We start from the raw sequence: 27,480 nt of genomic DNA on the forward strand, positions 1-27,480 counted from the left end.
TAAATAAGTTTATTGCTGAATTTTCCCATTAACATTATAGAAAATTTTTTTAAAAACACTGAAATTTCACAAATTATTGACAGCCCAGTTTTAAACATACTTTATAAAAAAAAGTACAAAAGTGACATTAGAAATATTTTCTGAAGAAAAGTAGATCATCTAACCGCAAAGAAACATGAATCCAGACAATGAATGGCACAAATACAGCACTTACAGGAGTACTCATTCACCACCTAGAAGTCATTGTCTGCATTATGAAATAGATTCAGTTTGAGAAGTTACACATTCAGTTTGTTTCTGAACTAGCCTATCTTGGTTTTGCCTGTCTTTTGTAAGAAAAGAGCTAGGTCTTTGTTGCTGGGATGAAAATACTGTACATGAATTGGAGAACAAGGAGGGGTCGTCCTTCTCCCCTGGTACCTGAACAAGAAAACAGTTCGTACAGAAATGGCTTTGGCACTTTAACCCTTAACCTTGTCCCAAACCTTGTTACTTGAATATTGTATCCTTGCGTGATTTTTTTTTTTTACCACACCTCCCCATACTTTTTATATACATTATATGTACAATAATAAAATTCTTTCATTCTAAAACGAACAGGTTGACCCAAAACAGGCCACATTAAATCTTTGTAGCAATTCAGATAGTTTTCTTCTTAATTCTTATGACACAGTTAACGTATTGTTTTTTGTTTAAGCTACCTTCTGGGATTGACTTAAGGCTCTAGTTTAATGCAAATAGTTTTAGTCTTGGTAGGAATCGCTTTTGAGGCTGAAATCACACACCACCGACTCTCTCTTTTGAAGCTATTTCTCCCTGTTGGATGGATGTAGTGTCTTGTCTGGGTAATCCATAGAGATATATAGAAACACATACAAGAAGAGTGCCCAGAGCAAAGGTGAGTGCTGAAAAGAAAAAAAAAAAAGCTTAATATGTATTTGTGTCCTTAAAAACTATAACAATAATTATTTTTTTTTTAAAGATTTTATTTATTTATTTTGACAGAGAGAGAGAGACAGCGAGAGAGGGAACACAAGCAGGGGGAGTGGGAGAGGGAGAAGCAGGCTTCCTGCCGAGCAGGAAGCCTGATGCGGGGCTCGATCCCAGGGCCCTGGGACTGTGACCTGAGCCGGAGGCAGACGCTTAACGACCGAGCCACCCAGGTGCCCCAATATAATAATCAATTTTAAATTCTGAAACCTTTCAGTTACAGGTTTTATACCATTAGACCATATGAAAAATAAATCTAAGTGTTCTATTTTTATGATGGTAAGGTTTATAAAGATAATCAATTCTAGATCCCCATCCCTCAAACCATCATCCCCCCAACCCCTGCCAAAAAAAGTACAATCAAGGGACTGACTACATGCTTTTCAAGAACACAAGTATGGTCTTTGTCAGTGGTCCAGGACAGGCATATGAACTTCCCTATATGCTAATTTAAGGAAAAGCCGTGGAATGTGGCTTTTCCATGGTACTAAAAACCTGTAGAAGTTTAGAATAAAAGGTAGTTGAGCAAAATTCCAAGTTAGATGACCAATGACTCAAACCAGTGAAGATTTCTTAATAAGAGATAAGGTGGTGATTTACTGAATACAATTCCATTTTCTGTTAGCTTTATTTAAAAATCTTAATCCTAAAAATTAGGACATAAGCAATTACATACAGCTTGTCCAAATTTGACAAGTAGGCATTTTATGCATAATCACTTATGTCAAAATCTGTGTCAAAACTGTACAGTCTGTTTAAAACGGAAGTGTATTCTATATTCTATAGGGAGTACATCACAATCTCATTAGCTTTAAAAAAAAAAAAAAGAAGAGAAATGACATCAAGCTGTGATTTCAGTTCACTCCTAACTAGGGAAGACTAGGTTAGCCTTCCAAAAATGGGAGTAAGTAAAATCTAAATAGAAACCTGGAAGATTGCTAAGATGTTCTAATTAATTTCCTTGACCATCAGTAAGAACACTGACCAAAAGCATTTTTTTATGTTCCAAGTATTCCTCAGGAACAAAGGCATAAGGATTTGTTCAGCTAAGGAAGGATCAGAACTACAATTAAAAGTTCACCCAAATCAGCTAAGAAATATATCTGAAGAGAGGACCTATAAATACTGATACGGAAATGGTAAGTGGTTGGCCTCATACAGAATACTTACTGTGTGCCAGGCACTATTCTAAGCACTTCACCTGAAACAACCCTAGCAGATGGGTGATCCTGTCAGTCCCATTTTACAGATGAAGAAACTAAGACACAGGTTAAGTAACTTCCCCAAGGCTGCACAACTAATAAATAGTACAGGCAGGATTTAAACCATACTATGAAACGGTTTTTTAAGATTACAGGCTTGGCATTTCTCTATTTGCATTTATACCAAGACTGAATTTTTTTTTTCAATATTTAAGAGACTAAGGTATAATTGATCAGTAAAGAAAATGATTATTATAGCACCCTGAAATGTTAAGTCAACATCACTGCTTAAATAAACCTAATGCTGGGTGTGGGCTAGGGGTGTGTATGTATATATATATATATAAAAGAAGGACTAGCATAGCGAGGGCGCCAGAATGCCAGGTACGGTACTGAAATTTGTATTAGTTACATATTAAATGAAACAAAGATATCTTTAATTTAGATTTGGATTTTGCTTCAAAACCAATTAATACCCAAGTCCAAAAGTTAGGAAGCTACAAACTCAGGGGGAAATGAAAGAATTTTGTGTTCTTGGGGCACGTGACTAGCTCAGCTCATGATCCCAGGGTCCTGGGATCGAGACCTGCATCGGGCTCCCAGCTCCGTAGGAAGCCTGCTTCCCCCTCTCACACTCCCCCGCCTGTGTTCCCTCTCTTGCTGTCTCTCTGTCAAATAAATAAATAAAATCTTAAAAAAAATTTTTTTTCTATTCTTTCTTCTTCATAGAAAGCCTTGTTTAGGGAATGATTGTTTTCAGCAGTGCAATTACAGTAAAGTCCTTGTATTCATTTCCCTGCATACCTAATGACACTATATTCACCCAGAAGTAGTATTCATTTCCCTGCATACCTAATGACACTATATTCACCCAGAAGTAAGAAGTACTCAAGTTGTTTTGTATCTCAAACCTGGGGACTACAAAGGAGCTCCTCAGTAGCCCTCTCATTTTCAGTAGAACCAGCGCCCCCCAGCATAAGCTCTAGGACCACTGCAGTCACCTCAGTACTGCTGACCCATATCTCATACAACTAGAAACTGTAACAAAACAAGGAATTTAGGTAAACACTATGACCAATTGCCACATTTAAGAACAGATGAAATGAGGCAACAAGTGGGAAGCTCTTCTATGTTAAAAACTTAAAAATACAAATGAAGACCTACTTATCTGTAACCCAAACAGCATCACTGAAGCGATGGTAGAAAGGACAATGGCGGCTGCCGCAGAAAAGCCCTTCATGATGTTGTCTGTGTACTTGACCACAACGGAAGTGTAGAGGCCTCCAACACTTGCAAGAACTTGTATACAAAGAAATAAAATCTTAACACGCAAATAATGAAACATTCTATGATGGTGAGTCAATTTTCACCCCCCCCCGAGATGCCATACTAATTTACCTATTAAAAAAAAAAAATACTATTTTCCTTAGAAGTAGCCACCTGAGAGTTTGTACTAAAATCGAGTAATAGATACTACAAAACAACATGCCCAGGGGGCTATGTGGTCTACTACTAAATTGTACACATTTATTGCTAACACATTAGATATTTTTGATTGTGAAGGCAAAATTGCTTTGGGACAGCTATGCCACAAAAGTCAGTCAATAAAACCAAAATTACATTTTTCAAACTGGTGTTCACAGTATCAAAGGAACAATTTCAAAATGCTTTTATAAAGGCTTTTAAAACAGACAACTTTTTTTAAAAAAGGACTACCCAGAACTTCTAATTCCTGGATACTTACAAATGACAAACCAGACATAGTATGTGTAACCATAGAAAAATCCTTTTTCGTTAATTTCCGCTCCATCTGACAAGTAGACGCCAACTAATGTCACAACGATCCCTGATAGATACATCTGAATGTTTCTCACCCAAAGGGAAGTGTCTGAACTCTTTAAAACTTTTTCAAAATACACTCCTGAAAAAAAAATTAGGTATGCCAATATGAAAGATAGTATTAAAAATTAAAATGCCTTTCATTTAGAACAATAACAGAATAGCAGAGATATGATAAAGTATATGATTCAGGGAACAAACATATTTTACATCAAATACACATTTATTTTGTTGGTTGTGACACGTGGCATATAAAACTTTACCAATGTGTATTTTTTATAGAGCATATAAAATTAATACCTAAGAGGGAACTTTCCAACCCACATTTAACAGGAGACTCGTAAATTATTGTTAAGAACAGTTTCTGCCTTTATTATTAGCAGTAAGCTAGATCACAGAAGCTCTCTGTTAATGCCAATAATAGACTTGTTTGGTCAGCTGGAAAACTATACTATTAGAGTCAATTATCTTAATCATATCCCTGTAATATCTGCCTAGTAATGAAAACTCCCAGCTCTGCAAAATAACCTATATAATAACCACTTGAGATTTTTTCAGAGTAACACAACCAAAATAAAATCTAAATAGAACTTGCTGAGTGAAGCCATTTTTCTTTAAAGTAGGGTTCCACAAACCAAGTTCATACATGATGTCAGAAGGACCATAAACTCCCTCACTAAATAATACATTTTGTGTATACATACATTTTCTTGGGGTCCATAGTTTGTTTTTTTCAGATAGAGCAAATGACTCCTCACCATATATATCCAAAATCACATAACACTGCTGAAGTTTTATACTTAAAATGAATACATCTATACAAGGACACCAAAGATTTTCATTATAAAATTTATACAGACTTAGAAACTGCCATTCAAATAGTAATCAACTAAAAATTCTAATGAAAAACAAGACTGTTTTTGGTGAATGTGTGTTAGAAAAAGCTAGAGAATGGGAACAAACATGGCTATTCCTATTCGCATTTTTTAATATTCTGTCTGGGAAAACTACTTAACTATTAGGTGTTCAGTTACTCCAAGCATAAAGGGATATTAAACCACCCACTGGGGGTGCCTGGGTGGCTCAATCGTTAAGCGTCTGCCTTTGGCTCAGGTCGTGATCCCAGGGTCCTGGGATCGAGTCCCACATTACGCTCCCTGCTCCACGGGAAGCCTGCTTCTCCCTCTACCACCCCACCCCCCCACCCCTGCTTATGTTCCCTCTCTCACTGTCTCCCTCTGTCAAATAAATAAATAAAATCTTTAAAAAAAAAAAAAAACACCCACTGTTTCCTAAATTGTGTATTGAGAGGTTGAACTAAATAGAATGTTGGACACGAACGTTTAATTATTCAAAATGGCGCTAAAAGTCCAGTAGCATATTATTTTTTGGGTAACTCCTTTTTTTTCTAATTTGCAGGTTCCTAGAATAAAAATTTAGCATAATGCTATTATTAAGTATATTCCTAAATTTAGATTTTTTTCCCCTTATCAAACATCTTTTTTTTACAAGCAACATTTCACTTCCATCTCCAGCCTACTTTCCTAGTCAAAAGAATCCTAACTCTTGAAATAGCACAAATAAAGATAATAAAAACATACTATAATACACTCTATTAAAAAGAACTTTTAAAGTTCTTCTCTGTTGGAACTATTTCTAAAACACATGTTGCCCTTAACATTCATACCTTGTCTCTTCTTGATTAAGTGGAGGATTTCTTGTCCCTACACACAGGACTCTAGACTTCCACGTTTACTTGATGTTAGTGACTTTGGTTCTCTTCCCTCCCTTTCTGGCTGTTACTTCTATGTGCTAACTTTTCTGGGGCACTCTCCACCCCACCACCCCTTTTCTCCCTACTCCATAATTCCTAATCTGCTAAAACAGAGGAAGAACTTGAGGTTAACAGGGAAAAACAGATACTGAGCTGGTAACTTACACCCTAAAGCAGCAGAAACTTGCCTGAAGAAAGTGCCATTTCCAGGAAAATGGAAAGAGGTACTTAGGCTTTCTAACTGCTAACTTCCTCCATTTTCAGAGCTCTCTGTTCATTTACTTTTGGGTTCTTAGCTGGACTGCGGATGGTAAGCATGACTGACACATGTTCTCACGTAACTGCAAGTATGAGTAAGGCCTGAGGTCTGAACTGCAACACGGCCGTCCGTATGGTTACGGAGCAGCAGCTGGCACGACAGTGTGAGTAGGAGAATAAGCCTCACTGGGAACAAAACTGTCACGATGAAGTAAGATAAACTCGATCCCTTAGAGTTTAGTGTTTTTTAAAAAGTTTAACAGAATAAAATGATTCATTTATGATTTACCTGCAAATCCTGAGCACAACACAGCAATAGCTACGGCGCCAAACCCTAACAAGGGATTCTGTTCCACCTGCAATAGTAATGTTTTGAAAGTTATTAGTGACTAACAAATAGAACTCATCCAAGAGAGCAAACAAATGACTACAAAAGTCTGTTATGGTTTTCTCAAAAGGCTGTGCCACATCAGACACAGCTATCCTACAGAATAAGAGGAAAAAAAGGCTGTCCCAGAGATTAACCGAAGCACTTAAAAGACGTGTCCCTCAAATTGCAGCCACGGTGAATGCTGACCAGAACACATGTGCCTACTTCCTGACGACAATGGGCCCCTAGCATGGCATTTTGCACAGCCTGCCTGCCTCTTAATTTTAACTTCTGCCACCACCCAAACTCAGGGGCTTGATAGCATCAACCCTGGAAACGGTAACAGTTTAACTCGTTTATTCCCTAATACCTGCAGGATGAAGTAATGACTTTTAAGCTTTCCTGCTTTACTGAATTTTTATCAAATATTAATACCTTACTTGCTGTGTACTAGATATACTTCTTATATACTAAATGAATAAAAATGAAGATGATACACAGCTCTAGTTCTTAAGTAGTTTATGGGTAGGACAGATTGGTGTCTATAATCATAATTCTGTGCTAAAAGATGCACGTATATGTGCCCTAACCTAGTGTTTCAACTTTATTTCCTCTTTCTTCCCTAAACTAATCCTCAAAGAGCTTTCCTCAGTCTTTCCTCAGAGATAAATACTATCTCAATAGTAACACTGAAGCTAAAGAGTTGAGACACATGACTATATGGTGACAAGAACATACCTTATTCAAAATTAAGGAGAGTATTGCTTTATGTTAAATGAGAAAGGTTGGTATAAGTGATTGCAGCTGTTATTGCTACTATTGATTACTAGCAAAATGCTAGAACAGATGACTTAACTTAAAAAGTTTAATGGGGGTGCCTGGGTGGCTCAGTCAGTTAAGCGTCCGACTCCTGATTTTGGCTCAGATCATGATCTCAGGTGGTGAGATGGAGCCCTCAGGGTGGTAAGATCACAGCTCCCTGCCCAGCATGGAGCCTGCTTAAGATTCTTTCCCTCTGCACCCCGCAATGCACGCCTGCACTCTCTCTAAAAAAAAAGGTTTAATGGTCATCACTGGAACACAATATGGCTTCCCTAAGAATGAGACATACAAAATTTCCTTATGAAGGGACTCCTGGTTAGCATAAGTGATGAGGGGATTCCATAAAGACAGTGTTTTGCAAGAAATCTGACAGGTTTGCATAATATTTTTGTGAACAAGACTAGTGTAGTGAGAATAGCAGTACAATTCTATTCATTGCTGAGTAAATTCTCATACAGCATGGTGCTAATAAAATCAAGCTAGACCAACAACCAATACCAGCTTACCAGGTGTATCCAGCAAGCTCACTCAGGTCTTAGTTGACTGCAGCCCTAGCCAATACCTCGATCACAACCTTTAAGAGACCTCAAGCCAGAACAGCCTAACTAAGGCACCCTCAAATTCCTGGCAGACCCATAAAAACTATGGGAGAGAAGGTTTATTAAGCAAGAGGGGAAAAGTCCAGCTAAAGAGAGATCTAACAGTATGGCCACAGCACCCTTGGCCCGGCCCGTCCAAATTGTCAGTGGGACCCAGACATCATAACACTCAAAAACCAAACAATGAATAATAAGGTCTGGAAAGACCTCAAAGTCCTGAACAATGAACCAAAGCTAACAAGATACACTTAATAAATAAAAAACATCCTGCATCTTGGTTTAGAAGAAGCCCACCGCACATAATACATTAGCGATAAACTGTATGTGTGTGAAACAACTTTGTATATAATCAGTTATAGAAAGGCTATCCTCCCCCCCCAAAACTTACAGGCTACTTTAACAAGTCTCTAGTATTCAGAACAAAGGTGATTCACAAATTATACCTCACACTGCTCAGTCAACATCTAGAGATAGTGGGAAGTTTTAAGACTCCTGAGGAACAAGAATCAATGAATGCACCTAGAAGAGAAATACAAGGAAGTATTGGGGCAAGCCAAGGATGAAGAAATCTTTAGAAACTATATTATAGAAAGAAACGGGGGCACCTGGGTGGCTCAGCTGGTTGAGCGTCTGACTCCCTGCTCAGTGGGGAGTCTGTCTCCATCTGCCTCTGCTCGTGCTCTCTCTCTCTCTCTCTCAAATAAATAAACAAAAATCTAGGAAGGAAAGAGGGGAGGGGGAAGGGAAAAAGAAAGAAAGAGTGAGAGAAAGAAAGAGAAAGAAAGAAAGAAAGAAAAAAAAGGAAAAGAAAGAAAGAAAAGAAGGAAGGCAGGCAGGCAGGCTGTCTCAATGGGGAGGAAGAAAAAGACGTGGACGGTGGTTGTGTGACACGGTCCTCCAACATTCAAAGGACCATCATATGGAGTTAGTAGGGATTTGAGTTATTCTCGACCTGACGACAAAAAACAATGGGAGGCAGTTACAAGAAGCTGCACTTTGCTTAAAATATGAAAGAACTTTCTCTAGTGGCCCAGAAGTAGGAAAGCTCCCCTATACTCTGCTTTAGCTTACTGAGCTTTTCACATACATTACCTATATGAGGTGGATCTAACACTTAAAGTTCATATTTAACTTTTGTTTGCCTTACTTCCCAATAAATTCTTTCTCTGAGGGTCTACAACTAAATTAAATGTGCCGTGAATATTTGGTCACTGTCTTGCAATGCCACCAAGAATATAAGCATGTTTAAATATCATGTGAAGACAATAAATATTCATCTAAACCTCATTTTCTGGGGGTGAAAAAAAACCTCCACCTAGTCTCAGGCAAGAAACTACCTAAAAAATAACTGACTTCCTACTTGCACGAGCTCTCTGTACATCCCCAACCACCTTATACTTACAGGAGAACCGTGGTCTTTTATTTGCTAAAAGGTAAAGAGTTATTTGGTTGTCGAACTCCAGAAGGTCATTCACTAGAGTTCCACTTCCTAATTCTCTCTGGGAAAATAATCTATAAAGTATGTTACACTTTAAAAAGAGATCAGGTATGTACTTTAACATTTAACTCAAACTGAAAATTAGGAAGGCACTTTTGGCCCTATTTTAGCTCTTGATTATCAGTAAAAACACTACTACCCCATAATCCCTATCACTGACCGTGGGAGTATGTACAAAAATTTTTAAAAAACTGTGAGTTGAGGGAAAAGATGAAAATTAGATGAAGAAAACCTTGCTCAGCGTTCTTTAGAAGACGTCTAAAAGAGGCCCGTGAGTTCTGAACATACAAACTGTGGAAACTGGCACAATTTTAGGCACAGGTTAGCTGTTAAGTGTGTAACTTTAGACAAGTTGCTTCACTTCTTTAGACTTCAGTTTCATCCTCCATAAAATAAAGGGGGTTGATTACATTAAGGTACCTTCCATCTTTTATGCATATTTATGCATACTCCCCTCCAGAAAACTAAAGTAGGAGGGGGAGACCAATCAGTTATGTTATCTTTAATTATCCCAAGGGAGTAAAAAAAAAAGCCTATCTGTAGGGCAAAGATTATTTTCAGTCAAAGAAATGTAATCGTGCTACATTCATCAATGTGACTAATCTAAAGCATTATAAGACTTAAAGAAGTCTTCTATTTTAGTTATGGTGAGCATTTTGTTTCTTACCACGACTTTTGTAGCCTGGGCTGGTTCCCACTGTACAAGTATGACTCCACCACACAGCATAAAAACTGAAATCCACTGTAATTTGCTGAGTGTCCGGTTTAACATTAAAACAGTACATAAAGCAGTGCAGGGAATCTTTAATTGATAAGTCACCTAGAAACAAAACAATGAATTAATGAACTCATAACAGTCTCTGACACAAATATTTGATACTAACAGAATTATGGAGAAAAAAATATAATGTGATAAAGAGTTAATAAAAATCTTTTCACTGTAAAAACTTGTTTTTTTAGAATTCTACACTTCTCGTTGTCATTTACCTCCACTTACCTGGTATACTGCTGCATCCAGATTGCTAAGAGCTAGGAAAGCCATATTGTTCTGAACAGCATACACTAATGATGGCACACTTAACTTCATCAGTTCCTTGGGGCTCCCCAAGACATTTTCTCTTAAAGATGCCTTGAATCTACCAGGACTACCAGTTTCTCTTTGGAAACAAAAGGGTGAGAAAGGGGTGAGAAAGAAAATTAAAGAGCATCTTTTTTTTTTTTAAGATTTTATTTTTAAATAATCTCTACACCCAACATGGGGCTCAAACTCACAACCCTGAGATCGAGTCGCATGCTCTACCAACTGAGCCAGCCAGGCACCCAGCAGTGTCCTTTTGATAAGATTCCTTCACACACAGAATAGCCATATTATGTTAGGTCCATCGCTGTAATCTAGCAAATTTATTTTTTTATAATTTTCAACTAATTTTAGATTAAAAGAAACATACCAACAACTGTATAAAAGCAAAACAATTACAAGTTCGATTTGGGAAAATATGACAATTAGGTTTACCATCATCAACCTCTGCTCAAAGCTCCAGGATTTTAAGTATATTAAATAATGACATAACAGGAAACCAGAATTGCTGATATTACCTATAAAAATGTAATCCATCCCACTTTAACTGCCATTACATCAAGTTCACCCTCATTATTTTAATTAGGTTGCATATCTATTTTTAAAGGTTTTTTTTTTTAATTACAATAGATTTAAATTACAAACAAGAGAAAGGGTTTGATAGTTATGGTAGTTACTTGAGATAGGGATTGAGCAATTCAGGTCAATATTCTTTGTAAATTAGTTCAGTGCTTATGAAATAGACAATAAATCAAAGCATATTCTCATAAAGCTGAGGTACCTATCTATAAATCTGCAGGAAATAATTTACTAATACCAACAAAAGTAAACTATATTTGTAATGTACATGGATGCATATTGATTATACATACTCTTAACTATTATTTTTTCCTCAGGAGGAACTAGCTAATCTGCTTTATTTCCCCTCTTGAAAATTTCCTGAAAAAAAAAAAGAAAAGTTTTATAATAAGCATCAACAGCAAAAAAGGGTCTTTATCGAAAGGGTCCTAACTGCAATTCACAATATCCTTAAGAGACAGGACCGTAATATTTCTGCGAGGAGATATATCTGTTTCAACTCAAAGTTAATGACAGTCACAGCGAGCCTCTACTATGTTTGATTAACAGAATCAACAGTCGTTAACTGAATTTTGTCATATTTAAATACTGCAAAAATAATTACACGTGTTCTGAAGGGGAGCAAAAAGTCCACAATGTCAAACTCATTACCTATGCCTATCCACTGCAGAACACTCCAGCCCCCAAGAAAATGCTTAAGTATGACAGGAAATTTGGCCTACGTCATGGAAACAAAAGACATCCTTCTTAGTTACAGGTCTTCCTCTGTTGCCAAATTCAACATGCTCTACACCACAGTGGTAAATCTATATGCTGAAAAGGAAAATGCACACAACCTGGTAGGAGACTACAAACTCTATCCAGGAGGAAAGAATACCAAAAGATCACTCCTGAGAAATTCTAGGTAGTAGAGTTTCTCAGGTATCTGAAGATTGGCCCTTTAAATATTTGACAGTCTTTTTAAAATGTTTAATGCAAATCTAAGATGTCCTATATACTTCCTCAACACCTTAAACTGCATTTTTTCAGAGAATGTTTTCCCTCAATTATAGAATTGAAGAACAAAATTAAAGAGAAACAATTAAAATAAGAAGGAAGAACCACAGGAGTACAACTCAAAAGAGCTATCTTAACAGGATGATGTATTAGAAAACATACCTGAACATTTTCTTTAATGTCCTATTTCCCACTAGGAAACACAAGACAGCAGAGATATTAAGTCTTATAGACTGTGAAATACAGGACACTGCTTTCACTGTACTGTTACTTTTAATGCCTTCTAAAATACTGACATATATTGCTATTATCTGCAGAGTGGTTCCCTAAAGAACTACTAAGATACCTGTTTGTACCCATTTCCCACATTCCACTGCCATGTCCATTGATCTACATTGGATTCCCCAAGCTCTAATAGGATGGCTATTATCCCTTCCCTAATCCCTTGCTCTGGGCAATGCCATTTTACCTCCACCCCTTAGAGATACACTAAGCCTTCAATGATATCAAATGAATTATTGTCTATCCAGAAAAGAGGTGGTCTCTTTATCACTGACTCTTTGCCCTGTTGGAATATGCACTAGGTAAGTATCTCATTAATATTTCTAATAATCACCATGCCTGCACCAATAATCAAAATTGCTATGGTCCCTCGACACTTTTCTCCTTATCTCTTCTATTGCACTTTCAGCTTTCATATAAAAACAGCCTATGAGGCATCATTGGCCAATGTGAGTACTCCTTTCTTTCATTGCGACAAACCAGTAAATACAGAGTATCAGGACTGACCTTCAGGTCTTTGGCTCTCCTGCCTATATCCCTTGTGTTGGATGCTTAGGAGCTACTTATTCACTGCCAGGAAGGCTTCTAATGCAGATATTAGAGAAGCCAAGCTATATCAGAATGTTAACTACTGGAGAATTCAAGTTTCACTGTAGTGCTTATAATTATAGCAATATTATATAATTATAATAAGATATTTTGAAGTTACAAAAAATAGAAAATGCTAAAATAACTTATAAAACAAAAGCTCAAAAATAGAAAAATATCAAAGTAGAATAAAGGGGTGCCTGGGTGGCTCAGTCGAGTAAGCGTCTGCCTTTGGCTCAGGTCATGATCCCAGGGTCCTGGGATCGAGTCCCGCATCGGGCTCCCTGCGCAGCGGGGAGTCTGCTTCTCCCTCTCCCTCTGCTCCTCCCCTTCTGCTCCTGCTCTGTGTCTCTCTCTAATAAATAAATAAAATCTTAAAAAAAAAGAAAGAAAGAATATGTGGGAATCTTAGCACACAGAAAGTTTTAAAGGAAGTAAATGATTTCAGTATTAATCAAATTAAATCCTGCTTAATTTAACACATGTATTAAGAATATAGCTCTTAAAGCTTGTATTTAGCTTTACTTGCTAAGGTTTAAAAAAAATTACAATAATATAGCTTCCAGAAAACACTAGTAGTCATCTACTGTTCTACTATTAAACAAAAATAATCAATTCTAAATATACTACAGCCTTGAATATACTATAAAAAGGAACACATAAAAATCAAAGGTGATTTTTTTCTTCCATTTTCCTGCTCTGTTGTTTTCTTAGAAATCAAATCCTTTACGAAGTACCTTTTGTTAAAAGCAAATGTATTGGGGCGCCTGGGTGGCTCAGTTGGTTAAGCGACTACCTTCCGCTCAGGTCACGATCTCAGGGTCCTGAGATCAAGCCCCGTATCAGGCTCCCTGTGCGGCGGGGAGCCTGCTACTCCCTCTCTCTCTGCAGCTCCCCCTGCTTGTGCTCTCTCATTCTCTCTCGAATAAATAAAATCTAAAAAAAAAAAAACAAACCCAAATGTACTAAATTCTATAAATGACATTGCTAGATAAGAAAAAGAACATGTATAATTAAAAAGCACATACAAATTTTTTAGTCTCCCATTAAATTCTTATTTGAACAATCTGTTTTGTTATCACTGTTATAGAATCTATGTGCAACCTTTTGTTACCTGAAGAAATTCTGAAGCTCCACATTGATTGCAGAGATTCCACTGCTGCCTCCCCCCTAAAATTTCCTATCAACCGGCTGACACCAATTCTTTCTGACCTATGTTTGGTCAAAAAGTAGGCCTCATTCTTCTAGCTCCTGATCTGACGAGAACTACTAGGAGGCATAAATTCCTTGGCTAGTTACCAAGGCACTGGTGCAAAATGGAACACAGAAGTTACTCATGAGCTTAAAGTTAAATCTTGTTTATAAATTTCTTATCATCTGCAAAGTTAAATATGATTACCTCACATAAAAGACTTTGAGGGCTAGATATAAAAACCAATAATGAGGTTGAGGACAAAAATACTCCTCATACAAGGCACATGACTTTTACTTCCTTCCTATGACCCTAAACCCATTACAACATGGGTACAAAGAGGCAGTCAAAGATGTAAACCCAGGGCGCCTGGGTGGCTCAGTTGGTCAAGCGACTGCCTTCGGCTCAGGTCATGATCCTGGAGTCCCGGGATCGAGTCCCGCATCGGGCTCCCCGCTCGGCAGGGAGTCTGCTTCTCCCTCTGACCCTCTTCCTTCTCGTGCTCTGTATCTCTCATTCTCTCTCTCTCAAATAAATAAATAAAATCTTAAAAAAAAAAAAGATGTAAACCCAGTGTTAAAGATTTTATTAGAAGAACAGTATTTCTGGGGATGCCTGGGTGGCTCAGTCATTAAGCGTCTGCCTTCGGCTCAGGTCATGATCTCAGGGTCCTGGGATCAAGCCCCACGTGGGGCTCCCTGCTCGGCGGGAAGCCTGCTTCTCCCTCTCCCACTCCCCCTGCTTGTGTTCCCTCTCTCGCTGTGTCTCTCTCTGTCAAGTAAATAAAATCTTTAAAAAAAAAATAAAATAAAAGTTTAAAAATAAAAAAAAAAAGAACAGTATTTCTGGTCTTCTGTAAGAGTGACTGACAAACAGGAAAGTTTGAAAGGAAACAAAGAAAAGGAAGTTTGAAAGGTTAAGTAAATGTTTGGATCTAATGTTACATGTAGTAATAAGTTATGAAAAAATATAAACCAAGTTTTAGCAATAAAAAGAAAATGTAAACCCAGCAGGAGAAACAGAATAGGACTGGATAATCTATAATAAGTATTTGACAGCTACATTATTCCAGGTAATACTAGAAAATAATTAAAATAATTTTTCTGGAGTAAATTATTTTCTTCAGTCTTACATAATGTATTTGTTTTATTACTATACACACCCAAAATACAGTATATTTACACATCCTGCTAGGTTTACTTTGTCTTTATAGACTGGTGAATAGCAAACAATAAAAGGTTGACTTTGTTCTAAGACAATGTGAAAGCTTTGCACTTCCATTTCTTCATCCCACAAGTGACAGATTTAAATAAAAACTGTCAGTTTTAATAGCTATGATAGCATTTAGTAAAGCATAAGGCTAACCAGTAATTTTCCTGTGAACTGTAGTAACTAGTTTGAAAAACCAAAATATTTTAAATGTTACACTGTTATGTTTCAATCAGATTATAACTTAGAAATTGGTAATTTATAACTCAAAGATTTTTAAAAATCAACTTAATCACATATAGAACTTTTGCAACATCAAACTGCAAATCTGTCCCCTCTCCCAAAAAATAGGATTTAGTAATTTCCTCTTCAATTTAAAAGTGATCTGATGTAATCATACATATGCACAATAGTGTATATAAAAAGATGCCTTTGTGTAGAACCCAAATGCCCATCAACAGAGCCTAGTATGTATAATACATCCATATAATAGGACACCATGCAGCTCTTAAAAAGAATGAGACAGATTTCTAAATACTGACATGGAACAATCTCTAAGATAAAACATTTAAGCAGGGAAGAAAAAAAAGTAAAGTGGAGTGCAGCATATACCATGTATATATGCATAGCGCACGTAATTACAACTCACCACTTAGAACATGTAAACTTTAAATCTCATCAAAGCAGCCGTCCATTAATTCTTCCCTGCACTCCTTTTCTTGCAGCTCTAGCTCACTGAAATAAGTATAACTTCACATTCTGAAAATTACTGTAAATTATAAGCAAAATTTTAGGGAAACCTAAAATTAATTACAAACAAAACCTGCCAGTTTTTTAAATGAATAACAAAATTACTCTAAAGGGGAAAAAGAGAACTAACCCAAGTATTCTAAGAAACAGTCTTTTTACTATATGCTCTACAACTAAAGGCAAAAAAAACTATGTACAAATACTGAGTTTGTTAGTAGGTTTTTCACAGCTGTATGTTAGAAACTCTGAATCTACTTATGTACTCGAAGACTAAGCAAATATATAAATATCTTAAGGATAATGGAAGCTAGACTTAACACCATTAGAGAAGGGAGCAAATATGGAAAGGAAAGTTTAAAATAAACTGTGGTTGGGGCGCCTGGGTGGCTCAGTTGGTTAAGCGACTGCCTTCGGCTCAGGTCATGATCCCAGGGTCCTGGGATCGAGGCCCGCATCGGGCTCCCTGCTCGGCGGGGAGTCTGCTTCTCCCTCTCCCACTTCCCCTGCTTGTGTTCCCTCTCTCACTGTCTCTCCCTCTCTCTGTCAATTAAATAAATAAAACCTTTAAAAAAAAAATAAAAAAATAAAATAAACTGTGGTTATTAGATCAGAATCATACGTATCAAATATATAACTCATGTTAATCACCCATATACATACAGAAGTACAGAAATAGATAGGTGTATACGTACACATGTACATAGATTTCCTGCCTCTGCTGAAAGGGCCAAGCAGCAATGATACCCCAGAAGCAATAGGCACACCTAGTATCTAGATCATGGTTTCTAAATACCACTCTCCAAAAAAAAAAGGACCAAGGCTTTTGGAGAAATGTATGATTTCAGGATTGGGGCAGGTAAAGTATAAGATAAGCCTTAAACATCTTCCTATGCTAAATAAACTGCTCAAAGAGGGAGGGAGGGAGGAAGGAAACAGGGAAGAAGCTTGAAGAAGATCCCACTGCCCTAATCTGGGATAATTTTAGCATCAGAATGAATAATGATAATGATTTCCAGCCCATACAATGAATCCATGAATCTATGCAGTGTGTGAGGAGAGACAGAGAAAGAAAGGAAACGCTTCTTAGAGTAGAAGGCCACCTAATAAAGGTACAAGGAGTGATGGAATTAAGAAGTTACCATTTGGCAACATCAATGGGTAATAAACTTAGTAAGTGAAAGTGATAGGAGAAACAGTATTTACTTAGCCACGAAGTATCTCTCCATAAGATATTAATTACAAAGAGAAAATTGGTAAGTTTATGTGGAGAAAGCTAGAAGGCACTATCTTAATCCAATCAAAATTAAATTACCAGTGATAGGACAGATATTGCATGCCTGATGATATACTGCACTGAGGAAAATCATTTCTGTGATATTTCGGACCACAAAAACAAAAAATACAACTAAATTTAATCATAAAAAGCTTTCAATAAACATAAATTGGGGGACATACGGACTATGCTCTTCAACAATGTCAAAGACATGAAAAAAAAAGATGGAAGAACTGTCCCAAATTAAAGGAAGCTAGAGATATAACAACTAAATGTAATTATTTTACCATTAAAGGACATTAGGGCAATTGGCAAAATTATCTAAGGTCTGCCAATTAAATAATAGTATTGTGTAAATACTGATGTCTCGATTTTGGTATTTTATGATTAGGTAACAGAATGTCTTGTTTTCAGGAAATATGCACTAAAGAATCTAGGGACAAAGGGCATCTTATGTAAAACTTCCTTTCAAATAGTTCAGGAAAAAATGCAAAACTATGTGCAGAGAAAGAATATAAAATATGCATGGGCAAAATGTTGGCATTCAGAAATAAAAAAATAAGAGAAAAAGCAAAAAATAAAACTGAAAATTACTGAAATGTCTAACAATGCTACTACACTCTTTGTCCTAGCTAATCAAAACTACTCAATCATTTCACTGTTCTGAAAGACTCATAATCTGAAAACTAGAGATCAGGGAACATCTAAATCCTATCACTGCCAATCACTGTTAGGTATCTTCAGCAAATACATCTTCCCTCAGCCTAAGATTTCTCATCACAGAAGATGAAATTATAGCTACAACTAAAATAGAGGTACAAGAATGAAATGAAAATTGGCTGTATTTACCTGCATGTTTCCCTCCATCTGAAGGGAGACAGGAAAGAATGTTTCCTTAACACCATCACTCTGGCGGCCTGTCTGAATAGCAACAATCCTGAAAGTCTGAATGCAGCAAATTTAGTTGCTGCACTCTTAAAAGATGTTTGGCCTTTTACATAACACATTTTGACAGTGATTAACAGATTGTATTCTACAGTGTAGTTTCTTGCTTTCTAAAGAAGTTAGATATCTGCTCATTAGGTCTCAAAAATTCATTTTCATAATAGTGCCAAAAAGAAGCATTATTCTTTGGTTTTCCTAAGCGGTTTTAACTTACAACATTATATATTACAGCAGAAGTATTTTCCGCATTTAATGCCCAATTTTCTTGGAGACCACACCAAGGCATGCATTTCTCTGCCTTCTGCTCCCTTACCACCATCTGAAAGATGTTTTTACTTTTTTTCTGAAGAAATGTAAATGAAATCCATAGTTGTTGTTGCCCCAATATATACTGCACTCCTCACCAAAGCAAGTCTATGTTTCCTTTAAAAAGTTAAATATCCTAAACACATCACACAGAAGTTTCAAGTGAATTTCACTTATAATTTATTTTTTTTTTACTATATATAAATAGGGCAAAGAAAAGATTTGAGATTAAAATTAAGCTGCTGCCTTCCAGTGTTTCAGCAAGCCAGCCATACCCTTCAGACTACAAAGGTTTTTACCATACTAACAATACCCATGCTTCAGGGAATGCAACCCCACTACTCCTACCCCCAGGAAAGGGAAAAAGGAAGAGAAAGAACCAAAGAGAATGGGGTCTCTGCCATCTGACCTGGATTGCCAACATGACTTCTATCCAAGTAGGATTCTCTAGGTACAGAAACTCCCCACCACCTCAAATCCTGAGAGACTGCCCATTCATTTAAAACATGAGTCTGGAACCTTGCTGATCCATTTGGTCAGGTCAAATTTATTAGACCAGAATATATTAATTAGGCCCTTTCCAGTCTCAAAGTTCTGACACAAGAGAGGAGTGCCTAGACTTGAGATCTCCAAAGCTCACCAGGAACCATCCCCAGAGCTACAATTGCCTCTGCTTAAATTCTTAGGACCTAAATATTCTAATTTACCTAATTTGGGCACTTGGTTGTTATGCTTACCTTCGTCTGCTTAATTTAACTCTTACAAAATTGTAGGACACTGCTTCAGACCAGACTGACTCTTGATTTTTTTAAATAAGCTTTCCGTTTGTCTAAACATATTGCACCTATTATTGTATGTTCCTCTTTATGTAGGTTCTGTGGTTTCTGGTTATATTGTCCAGAAAATAGGAATCTTTAAGGTATATGGCATTAAAGCGCATTGAAAATGAGAATACTTTTATGAGACTACTCTCTTCTGACAATCTCTTCTAATCCCATGAAATTAAATACTTTATGTGATAAGGACATCCATATTTATTTCTCCAGCCCAGACCTCTCTTCTGTGTTCCAGATGCATCTACACAACTGCCTTTTCTCCATAGCCCACTTGGATGTCTCAGAGGCACTAAAAACTTTGTATTGTACCTACCCAAAATTAAATTATTGATATCCCCTTCCCTAAAATCTGCTTTTATTCCTATCTCAGAAAAAAAAATAACTCTATTTACCCAGTTTTTTAATATTAAGAAACATAGATATGATTCTTAACACCTCTCTTCCCTCACCTACTGTAGTTGATCCTCATTACTCGTGGGTTCTGTATGTGCGAATCTGCCTATTTGCTAAAGTGTATTTGCAACCCCAAAATCAATACAATCATAGGCAGACATGCACAGAGAGGTCAAAAATTTGAGTTGCCTAATATACACATTCCCAGTTGAGGTCACAAAAGGCAATGCTCTGCCTTCTTGTTTCAGTTCTTATACTGTAAGCAAACGTAGTCTATTTAGTGCCACGTTTTCCACATTTGGGGGCTTTCTGGTGGTGATTCTGCTGTTTAAAATGGCCCCCAAACATACTGTCCAAATCCAAGACAGCTGTAATGTGCCTTAAGGAGAAAATACATGTTAGATAAGATTTCGTTAGGCATGACTTATAGTGCTATTGGCTGTGGTTCAATGCTAAACGAATCAACATATATGAAATAGGGTGTCTTTAAACAGAAACACACATAAAACAAGGTTATATATTGATCAGTTGATGAAAATATTGTGACCAGAGGCTCACAGGAACCTAACACTGTTTTTCCCCTAGGAGCACTAGATCAATATTCACTAAATCAGCGTGCATGGTGACCTCATAGAACATAACTACTGTGAAAAATACAAATCGACTGTGTACCCAACCCCATCACCAACATCTACAGATTCTCCTTCCAGAACATAACTCAGATCCATTAGCTTCTCTTCATCCTGTGTTGTTATAGTAGGCCATTATGCCTGGCCTCTAATAAGCTTCCTTACTTCCAACTCTTGGCACCCTTCTAATCCATTTTCCTCAAAGATCAATGTGACTCTTAAAGCAAAATGGATTGCCATGGTTAGTCCCTGAATTAAACCATTCAATTATTTCCAAATGCACTTAAATCCAAAATTCTTCACAGGGCCATGGACTTATTCTTGATACCTTGCAGACCTCTCCTGCTTCATCTTAGCACCACTCCCTTCTCACAACAATGCAGACATACTGATTTGCTGCTGTTGTTACTTAAGAGTCAAGAATTTTTCTGCTTCGGGGACTTCAAACACACTGTTCTCTCTGCCTTCTCTGAGCTCTTTTCCTACACAACTTCCACTCAATCTTCAGGTCTAGGTTTAAATGTAACTTTCTCAGAGAGAGAGCTTCCAACCCAAATGGAGACCCTCTACTTATTTACAGCATCCTCTACTTATCCTTCTTAACACCGCAAATTTGTTACTCATTTGCTTAGTGTCTGGTTCTCCACTAGACTATCAGCTCCACTGGGACAGAACTATGCCTTTGTAGTTTGCAACTATACTTCTTACATCTGAAACAGTGTTGAGCACAGAACTGGGGTTTGATAAATGAATGAACCTGACTGTCCCATTACATCAATATATTGAAATAGACATAAGCACGACTGTGTTTAAAATATTTGGAGGAAGGGAAACAGATTATTTGGATGTGGCAGTGATGTGTTTCTCTGTAAGTGAACCTTAATTATGAAAAAGACATTAAGAATTTCAAGAACTGGGACACCTGGGTGGCTCAGTCATTAAGCATCTGCCTTCGGCTCAGGTCATGATCCCAGAATCCTGGGATCGAGCCCCGCATCGGGCTCCCTGCTCAGTGGGGAGCCTGCTTCTCCCTCTCCCACTCCCCCTGCTTGTGTTCCCTCTCTGGCTGTGTTTCTCGCTGACAAATAAATAAAATCTTTAAAAAAAAAAAAAAAAGAATTTCAAGAACTTTCCTGAGTCTCTGCCCCCATCTCTACATAGAATAAAATATGTACTTCTTTAACAATCAGCCAAGACTAAACATATTACTGAGCAAAGAGCATTATTGTAGAGACCATACTAAATAAACAAACAGCCAAACTGGTCTATGAGGTTAGGCTCTGCATAGTTCAGATAAAATTGAAGTTCTGAAATAATATTTATGTCAACTCTATAAAATTATTGCACTTTATCACAAGGTAAAGAGTGGGAAGAAGGGAAGAAGCCTGTACTTTCTTTAATAATTTTTTTTTCCCATTTAAATAGTAGTTCCGGGTTTTTTTCCTCTTCCTGTCCTCCAAAATTTTCTAATCAGAATTTGGTTAACATGTTGTCTAATTTTTACATTAACTTTATTTTCACAGTATGGGAAAATTTTATTTTATCATCAGGATCTAATTTTTTCTTTTTCTTCTCTGAAGAGAATTTTTTTAAGGTACAAACTTTTAGTTACTTCTAATGTAATTTTCACATTCTCCCATAATGTCCTGAAATTGTTAACCTCTCTGAAATGATAAAGTATTGCTTCTACTTTGAAAACAAAATCTAAACTCTTACCACAAATACTTTCTGATATTTTAAGTTTCTCCATCACAGTAAAATAAAGCAGTAATATCCAACTTGTGTTTTTGACACACTACTAACATCCTATTTGCCTTTGACGCACTTTTTTTAAGTTGTCAGTTTTATTAGGTATACAAAGAAATGACAGCATGGAGAGTATCTAGAAAATCTTTTACTTCTTTGCAAACCTCACACAATTAAATCAAAAGGACAAATAAAAAGTTATTGGGTCTTTCACTTGTGCAACTCTTAACTGTTCATTTCTAGTAGCCCAGAGTCTGGCCATGTATTTTATTCATCTTTTCCATATTCCAAACTGGAAACAGTTACTAACAGCTTATTAATATAAGCTGGTTGTCCCTTCAAGATCTAGAACCAACTTTCAACATTTTCACGGGGTATCTTTCCCAAATAGCCGTGTTTAGTTTCATTATCAAGTGTCTCATCACATATGGCTAAAGAAGCAATTGCCATGTCCTTTCATTTCATTTTGTAAGTATCAATCTCTGACTTCCTAGGTTGAAATAATTCTCCTTTATCTTTCACTTTTTTCCCATTCTAAGAAATGAGCATTCTAAGTAAATTCTTTGTTCCAAGAAATAAAATATTTTCTTTATGAAGCACAGGTATTTATTTTCTGCCAATGTGTTTTGAATAAGCATATGAAAATTTACCAACACATTCTCCATAAAAATTATATTCACTTTAAAATCCAATAATTTCAAATGTATCTAATTTCATGTTTTGTAAATTTTTTGCCAATGCTTTTTCCACACAGAAACTTTGTGTGCTTTAAATGATTCTTCTTGACCGCCAAATTCTTGTTAGTCATATAATGTCAAATGCCAACTACCAAAACTATGTATGTCATAATTCTTTACTTTTCTTGGTTGTCTCTGGTCTTGTGTACTCTGCAGGTACAGGTTCATAAAAGAGCCTCTCTTGTAAACCTTTACATTATGCTGGTGACAGACACAGCAACTAATTATTGATGATGATGATGATGTTGATCAAGTACAGTATTTGGTTTTCCACACTGCTGTCATTTCAGCACCATTATTTGACTTGGCTGGTGAATTCTTAGAAATTTTTGTGCTTTTATTTTTATGTAATTTCCAAAAAGGTTTCCACAAAATAAACTACAACTGACCATACCCATAACATTGAATAACTGAAGAAAAAGAAATACTACACACCAAGCTTTGCAAGGCTGGAAAAGCATCAAAGTAAAACAAAGTCTATACAGGTGGATTGGCAGAACACAGCTCAATGGCTGAGTTACACCAAAGGCCTCACTGCTTTATTTTTGCACATTGGTTCTTAAAAATTCCTAACAGTTACCAAACAACTGAATCATGATTTGACCTTACAGTTTAAAAATGGCTGCTGTCATGCCTGACAGTCCTATTTCATTCCTGAGTCACAATTTTTTCTCCCCATGGAATTTGGAGGAAAAAAAGAAGAGATGGGTTCCCTTATCCCTCTTCTTCCAATATCCCTATGTTTGTCATAAAAGAAGCCAAGCCTTAAGATTTTATTAAACTCTTACGTTGTTATGTAGAAGTTGTTTTAGAGTTTTAAACAGAGATTTTTGCCTTTGGAACACTGCCTTTTAAAGGTACAATAAGACCTCTCAATTATCTGACGTTATCCAGAATGAAGAGTCCCCTAAGCAAAGTCAAATCTCCATAAAAAGGAATCTTGTTAAGAAACTGTGAAAGATCTGAAATTTTACCCTACTTGCAACCTAACAAGTTAAGCTGCCACAGTATCTCAGCCCAAAAGATAATTTTTTTTTTAAGATTTTATTTATTTGAGAACATGTGAGCACCAGGGGAGAGGGACAGTCTGAGAGGGAAAAGCAAACTCCCCGCTGAGAGATCCTGACCTGAGCAGAAGGCAGATGCTTAAATGACTGAACCACCCAAGTGCGTGACAAATATATTAAAGCTTGCCACCATGTGGCCTCAAGTTATTTTTGTTCTTTTCTCCCTCCCCAAACCACTTTGAGTATTTTTTCACATGATTATTTGTCATCATGCGTGTATTTACTGGTTTATTTTCTCTCTCTTCCTCTAAGCCGAAGCTCCAAGCAAGGAGAAACCATATCTATTTCATTCATACTTGTATATTCAACACTTTTTAAGAAACCATAACACAGAAATCAATAAATATTTGTTAAATGAAATTTAAAAGTGTTTATATGAACTTTGTTTCTACCTAAAAGCTTACACACATGCTATTCCTCACTGGTGCCCCACTCTCACTAACTCACATCTCTCACCTGCCATATGACCCAAAAGGGTCCGCATCTCATCAATTTTTCCCCAATGCAATTTCCTACCAGATTTTATTTAATTCTCACAACCCTATATTATTTTCTGCAATTAAAATATAAAGAAACTAAAACTTAGAAAGGTTAAGAGATGTGTACAAAGTCAGAATCTCACTGCATCAAGTTTTAAAATTATGTCTGTGTCACTCCAAAGCCCCTATTCCTAAGCCTCTCTTATACTGCAACCTTAGCTAAAATGACTCTCATACGATGTTACCAATTCAAAGCCCAGTGCTGCCACATGTTTATAAAACTGTAACACTGAGGAACCTCCAGTGCTGTCCAGGTAAAACAAGAGTACAGTACTTATCTAAAAAATGTCTACAGATTAAGTTAGATGATTTATATGAAAAGCACTTAGCACTTAACACACAAAACACACAAGAAACATTAATTATTATCATATATGCCTCTAAAACAGAAGTCATTCTTTTCTGTGAGGGTTAAATGGTAAATAGTTTAGGCGTCATGAGTCACACAGTCTCTGCTGCAACAAAGAGAGGCAGCAAACAGGGTTTGGTCCCCAGGTCATAATTTGCCAACCCCTCGTTTAGAGCAGGGTTCTTCAACCTCAGCACTACTGTTACATGGGGCTGGATGATTCTCTGCTGAGGAGGGCTGTTCTGCGCGTTGTAGAAAGTTCAGCAGCATCCTCAGCCTCCACCCAGCAGATGCCAGTAGCATCAGCCAAGTGGACACAACCAAAAAAGATCTCCTGTGGAACAAAACTGCCCCAAGTTGAGAAACACAGCTCTAGAGTGATCAAACATATGAAGACATAGCTTGAATTCTCTAATAAAGAAAATACCTTAACTAAGTGGAAAATTAACAATTTAACACACTAAAAAGTATTTATACTCACTTAGCTAAAATTCCCACACTTAGCAATAACTTTATAACTTCTGTGATACACACGGCTGTGGTTGAAAAGTAGAGTTCTCTGTCTGATGTCCTTGTGTATCTTAAAGCTATGGTGTAAGCTGCGGCCACCAGGGTCATCACTGCCAAGCAATATAACTTGAATAATAAACTGACATTTTCTGGAAAATATGTACAACAAAGATATTACTTAGTAGACAGCATTATGTTTATAGAAGTTAATCAATGTTATACCTCAAAATGCTTCCTAATTTCAAACACAAAATACTTTTTAAAACCCATGACATTTGAAAATTGCAAAACAAAACTTTCCAAATACATGAACACACACATACATACACAAAACACAGCTGATTTTAAATGTCAACCAGTGAAGCAAAGATTTGGTTCCTGAAGAATGCCTCAACTGCAAGATTATGTGGCATACTGACACTAGTTTGGGATATAATCAATTACGTATTTAATATATCTTTATAATATAATGTTAGTATCATACATTTATAGTGGGCATATAAGACTTATGGCAAAGGCACAAGTATTTACTGACAATAAGCCTAAGTCTGTAAATTATTGCAACTACTTCAGATGATTTGAGTTCTGTAATTTTGAAGTTTTGCTCATCATTAATCTTGCTGTCCCCATCCTATGTTAGTTATCAAAACAATTCTATTTTTCCCCCTTATTTCCTGTGTTGCTACAAAAAGACTCTTAAGGTTGGACTTGAAATAGGAGAATGCCTAAGCGCATGATACGCAACCACAGACAATGCCCCTGGGCAGGGCTTTATGATAAACATGGGTTCCCCAACCAGGAAAATAACTTGGCACCCAGCAGAAAGATATCCTTCAAATATTTTTTTAACATTTATTCAGAGGTGAAACCAAATGCCCTGTGGGAGAAGGGTGGAGAAGGAATCCGGATGTCGCTCAACCTATCCTAGCTACAGCTCTGAGGTCCAAAAATTTCAGCTCTGTTCCTAACTTACATACCCCACTCAGCAAAACAAAGTGCTTCGGGGTTAATGAGAATCACTCTCATGAAATGGCAATTAGTCATCAAATATTATTACTCTAATGTGCCATCCCTGGGGGGAAAGCGGTGAATCTCGCCCTCCACCCAAAATATCAAAGTGTTCCTTCTAACCACATACAATATTCTCCAGGGAAGGAACTCTGTTAACGACTGCTTTCTCCATCTCGTTACGGTTTCTGCGCTGTTTTAATGCCCCAGTGATGTTTTCTGTGACTGTTACAGGGACCAGCCGCTACTTGGGCTCCGCGCCCGGAGCATGCCCTTAAGCCTCTGAGCATCCGTAGGGCAGAAGGCGCCGAAGAGACCGCAGCCACGACGACCCCGGCCGGAATGGAGCACAGTCCTGCCTCCCGCCGGGTGATGCGGGTCCCGCCCGGGAGCTGCGCTCTGACCCCTCTCCAGCTCCGCCGCAGGCTGGGCCTGTCTGAATTTGGTTTCCACCCACTCACTGCAACCTCGTCGGGGCAGGCGCGGTCTGGGGCTGCCAAGCGGCCCCGAGCGAAGTCCGCCAGGGGGAAGACAGCCACAGGAGGCTGACTGCCCCGCGCCGCCTAGACAGGCGGAGGCACAGGCTCACGCCACAGAGCGGCTCCAAACAAACTCCCGATGCCCGACGCCTCGGCCTGGCCCCGGAGACCCGCGGGCGCGGGCAGGAGCTGACGCTCGCGCGCCACCGCCCCCCGTGGACTCCCCAGTCCCGGCGGCCCCCGGCCTCACCTCTTGGGGCAGCCATGGTTCCCCGACAGCCCCGCGCGGAACTGACGCACGCCCCCTCCGCGCGCCGTCCTCGGGACACCCGAGACCGCCTCCTTGTGGTCATAGAGACGAAAATCACTCGGCCTAGAGCGCCTCGCCCGCCGACCGTCCGCCGACTTCCTGCCTAGCCTGGCACCAAGATTAGGCTCAGCAATCCGAGCTACCCCCGAAAATGGGAAGACCCGGATGGAGGAGAGGCCTTTACGGCCGAGTCCTTGCTGACAAGTGCGTAAAAGTCGAGTCGAAGGCGTCATTCTGTAAACTACATCTCCCGGCCGGCTAAGGAAGCCGGGTCAAGGGAGCAGAGCGTTGCCTTCTGGGAATTGTAGTCCTCACCAAGGTGATTTC

At 37.8% G+C, this 27,480-nt stretch overlaps 1 protein-coding gene across 1 annotated transcript; it reads right to left on the reverse strand.

Annotated features, from left to right (window-relative positions):
• On the reverse strand, positions 1–27,196 carry SLC35A1 (solute carrier family 35 member A1). Its single transcript, XM_028108045.2, has 8 exons — positions 27,094–27,196; positions 25,328–25,505; positions 10,350–10,509; positions 10,020–10,172; positions 6,353–6,419; positions 3,937–4,113; positions 3,357–3,491; positions 1–905 (listed from the first exon to the last, which is right to left on the reverse strand). Exons 1-8 carry the CDS (start codon positions 27,194–27,196, stop codon positions 778–780), a joined length of 1,101 nt encoding a protein of 366 aa, XP_027963846.1. The 3' UTR covers positions 1–777.
• Positions 27,197–27,480: the final 284 nt, after the last annotated feature.

Source organism: Eumetopias jubatus, unplaced genomic scaffold, assembly GCF_037043125.1.
Source record: "Eumetopias jubatus isolate StellerSeaLion01/CBP00866 unplaced genomic scaffold, mEumJub1_p1.0 scaffold_6, whole genome shotgun sequence".
NCBI classification, from domain to species: Eukaryota; Metazoa; Chordata; class Mammalia; order Carnivora; family Otariidae; genus Eumetopias; species Eumetopias jubatus.